General features: G+C 46.0%; 1 protein-coding gene across 1 annotated transcript; it reads right to left on the bottom strand.

The window, feature by feature from the left end:
* Positions 1-2,496: 2,496 nt before the first annotated feature.
* On the bottom strand, positions 2,497-3,390 carry LOC116824997 (olfactory receptor 6M1-like). Its single transcript, XM_032780670.2, has one exon. The coding sequence runs from the start codon at positions 3,388-3,390 to the stop codon at positions 2,497-2,499; it is 894 nt and encodes a 297-aa protein (XP_032636561.2).
* Positions 3,391-3,968: the final 578 nt, after the last annotated feature.

Raw genomic sequence — 3,968 nt, 5'->3', positions numbered from 1 at the left:
GCCCAAACGCCAACCCTTTCCACTGGCTCTTCACCAGGGCAGCTAAGGCAGCTCCTAGCCAAGCCTTCACTTGTGGACAGGGAGTAGGACCCCACCCCTTAGCCTTGAATGCTGCCTTCTTGTGCCTCAGAATGGGCTAATTAGCTCATCAGCCTCCTACCCGGCGGTGTGGCTCAGTAAACAGGTGCACCCAGACCCACAAGGCCTGCCCAGGGGGAACCCAGTTAGTACTAACGGTGACCAGAGAGCTTGCTCTGGTGCCAGATCTCAGCACTGTCACAGCCTCCACAGTGCTTTTGAAAACCCCCGTTAGGCACCAAAACACCTTTAGAAATGTGGCCCCAAGGGACTTAGCAGCCTAATTTACACTTCAGTTTGGGGCTTTTGCAGAGTGTATCACACATGCCTGCTTCCAAATGTAACCTGCAGGTCCAGTAAGGAGACATCTCAGTGAGAGAGCTAGAGAGGAGAGGGGAGAATCTCTCTGGGAACAGGCCACAGGGGATGGGTCACTTTCTGATGATTCCCTGCTCTGTTCACTCCCTCTGGGGCACTTGGCACTGGCCACTGTAGGGAGACAGGATACTGAGCTAGATGGACCTTTGGTCCGACCCACTGTGGCCTAAGAGCTCTACTGTTAAACAAAGCCAACACATGCATATTCCAATAACCCAGTACCATGCGGAAACTAGCTCCATTACCAGGTCTCATACAGTATTAATAGACTATTGCGGATCAGCCCCCTGACTTTCCCAAGGTGGCTCAGTGGGCGATGGAAGACTGACCTCTCTAGCGGGTGCAGCGCCTGGGCAGCTGTGAACACTAGTTGTGGTCAGGGTAAAGCATTGTGCTTGGTACTTGCTAAGTGACTAACTTTTCATTTCCTTGGTTTTATGGGCCAGGCATCTTGTGTGCTTGTGCAAACTGGAACAGCCTCCCAATGACTCTTTTGGCATCGTGTAAGGTTTTTAATGCTTTATTGGAGCTGAAGAGTTAGACAAAAGGAGACAGTGATGGGCAGAGCTCCGGCAGTTATTAAAAGCATAGTTGCTGAATGAGAATATTTTATCCATTATCAACAGCTGTGGGCCCTGCTTTGTGTGCATGGCCATTCATTTACAATGTGGCTAACAATTAAAAATAACCCTAAATACGGTATGCAGGTACCAAAAGAGCTACTCAGCATATCAGATGTACTCTAGATGGGTGATACCTGTGAGGAGAGTGAGGGTGGCCAAAGAAAACCCAACCCAAAGACTTCCTAGTACAAAGGCATGAAGAAACCCCAACGATTATATTGAAAATTAACCTAAACTCCAAGAGGCCCTAGCTCAGCCAATCACGTATGAAAGGAATTTCAAAGAAACCGGAGCTGGCTTCCCAACTCCACTGAATTTCAGTTTCCAATCCTCAGATTAAGTCATTTCTTTACTCAGTATACATGAGTGTTCCCGTTAAACTTAAACTGGGAAAATCACATGCTTATTCTTAAGAATGTGCTTAAATGCTTTGCTGACTGGAGATGGGACTATGAACTATCTTAAAATTAAACCTCGTTTAAGTGTTGTGAGGAACAGAGATGGAAGTGGAAGTAGAAGTAGGCAAGTGATATGACCAATGTATATGACATTGATGAGATCAACACTGAAAAACTGTGAAAAATGGTGAGGGTGCAGAGAAGAACCACAAAAATAATTTATGTCGTGAGAAAAAAGATACCTGAGAGAGAGAGATTTAAAGAGATCGGTCTGTTAGGATTATCAACGCGAAGATTGAGATGTGACTTAATTATGATGTAGAAGTACCTTCACTAGGAGAAAATATCAGGCACATCAGAAAGTTAAAGCAACAAAAACAAAAATCAAATTAGAAATATGGTACAAATTTTGAACATTGAGGGTGATTAACCAAACTATCAAAGGGCATGATGGATTCTCCATCTCTTGGTGTCTTCACATCAGGACTGGATGCTTTTCTGGAAGATGATTCAGCCAAACACAACTTATTGGGTTCAGTCCAGGAGAGACTCGGTGAAATTCTCTGGTCTGTAATATGCAGGAGTTCAAACTAGTGGATTTAATGGCTTTGAAATCTGTGGCTCTGTGGACTCCTGAATTCACAAAGTTAAGCAAATACTTTAATGCTTTGCCGAATCGAGAGAGAACTGCACTCCTGGCCTTAAAACTAAGCATGAGTTAGTGATTTTTCACTTAGTGCTGTGATTGTTCGCTTGGTCTTATAATTACCAGTCTTGAGAACCACTCAAATTCCTCTCACCCTGGTTTAGAGATATACTAAATGACGAACAGTGGTTGAAATGTCCCATTAGGCCAGTGGCTCTCAGTCTTTCAAGACGACTGTACCCCTTTCAGGAGTCTGTTTTGTCTTGTGTACCCCACCTCTGAACTCACTTAAAAACTACGTCCTTACAAAATCAGACATAAAAATGCAAAATTGTCACAGCCACACTATTATCTCTGGTTGAAAACCATTGCATTAAGGGATGAACTTTTTGTAGAACAGGAAGACCTTGTTCTGGGCTACAGCCTCCTTCAGGGCCTTTTTGACCTGCTCGTTCCTGAGGGTGTAGATGAAGGGGTTGAGGGATGGTGTCACCACAGAGGTCAGCAAGGCCACCACCTTGTTGAGCTCCAAGGAGCTGCTTTCAATGGGGCGGACATGCATGTAGATGTGGGTGCTGTAGACGATGCTGACCACTGTGATGTGAGAGGTGCAGGTGGAGAAGGCCTTTTTTCTGCCCTGAGCCATAGGGGTCCTGAGCACCGTGGTGATGATGTACATATAGGACACTGCCGTCACCACCAAGGAGCTCAGGATAAGCACTGACGCCATGATGAAAATGGCTGACTCCAGGACATGGGTGTCCTTGCAGGACAATTTAACCAGTGGTGTAATGTCACAGAAGAAGTGGTTGACCCCATTGGGGCCACAGTAGGGTACCTTGGCGACAGCACTGAGTGGTCCAAGGACATACAAGAAGGCCCCAGTCCAGGCCCCAAAGACAAGCACAGAGCAGACGTGGCTGTTCATGATGACTGTGTATCTCAGTGGGTTACAGATGGCAACATATCGGTCAAAGGACATGACGGCCAGAAGGAGGAACTCTGTCACTGCCAGGAAGAAGTAGAAGAAGCTTTGTACCATGCAGCTGGTGAAGGAGATGATCCTCCTCCCGAAGAGCAAACCGGAGAGGAGCTTGGGCACCGTGATGGAAGTGAACAAGATCTCCATGAAGGAGAAGTTCCACAGGAAGAAATACATGGGGGTTCGGAGCCGGTAGTCAGCCAAGGTGATGCTGATGATGACCAGGTTGCCTGAGAGGGTGACCAGGTAGAACATGAGGAAGAGAACGAAGAGGAAGATTTCCATATGGCCGCTGAGGGGAAACCCCATTAGGATAAACTCAGTCACTCTGCTCTCATTGCTTATTTTTACCACTTCTTGGTGTGGAATATAATGTCTGCAAAAGAGGAAAAAATGTGGTAACCAAGAGAGAGGATACTCATTGCGCTAGGTGTTGTATAGACATACAGCCAGCCACTGGATGCCTGATCCTGCAATGATTTCTGCAAGTGTTTAACTCTACACACTGAGTAATCTTATTGCCTCCGGAATCAGGGACCTCTGGTGAGAAGGGAAGTCCTGTAGGGAATTACCAGCTCAATTCTGAACTGTCTGGAGTAGATCAAGACGAGTTTTCATAATTTTGGAGACGGTTCAGAGAAGAGCCATGGTCACGAATAAAGGACTGAAAAGTGCCATACAGGGATAGACTCCGACAGTTCAATTGTTTGTTTTAACAAAAAGGAAGTGAAGGGGTGACTTGATCACAGTGTATAAGTACCTACCTGGGGAACAGAAGTTTGATAATGATTCCTTCCGCCTTGCTGACTAAGGTGTAACCAGAGCCAATGGGTGGAAGGTAAAGCTGCCAAATTCAAATTAGA

This window comes from Chelonoidis abingdonii, chromosome 14, assembly GCF_003597395.2.
Source record: "Chelonoidis abingdonii isolate Lonesome George chromosome 14, CheloAbing_2.0, whole genome shotgun sequence".
Taxonomy (NCBI): Eukaryota; Metazoa; Chordata; order Testudines; family Testudinidae; genus Chelonoidis; species Chelonoidis abingdonii.
This window is presented reverse-complemented; position numbering and strand designations above follow the sequence as displayed.

Excerpts from the sequence above, each read along its gene's own strand:
- LOC116824997 (XM_032780670.2), bottom strand. The coding sequence starts at position 3,390 with ATGGAAATCTTCCTCTTCGTTCTCTTCCTCATGTTCTACCTGGTCACC.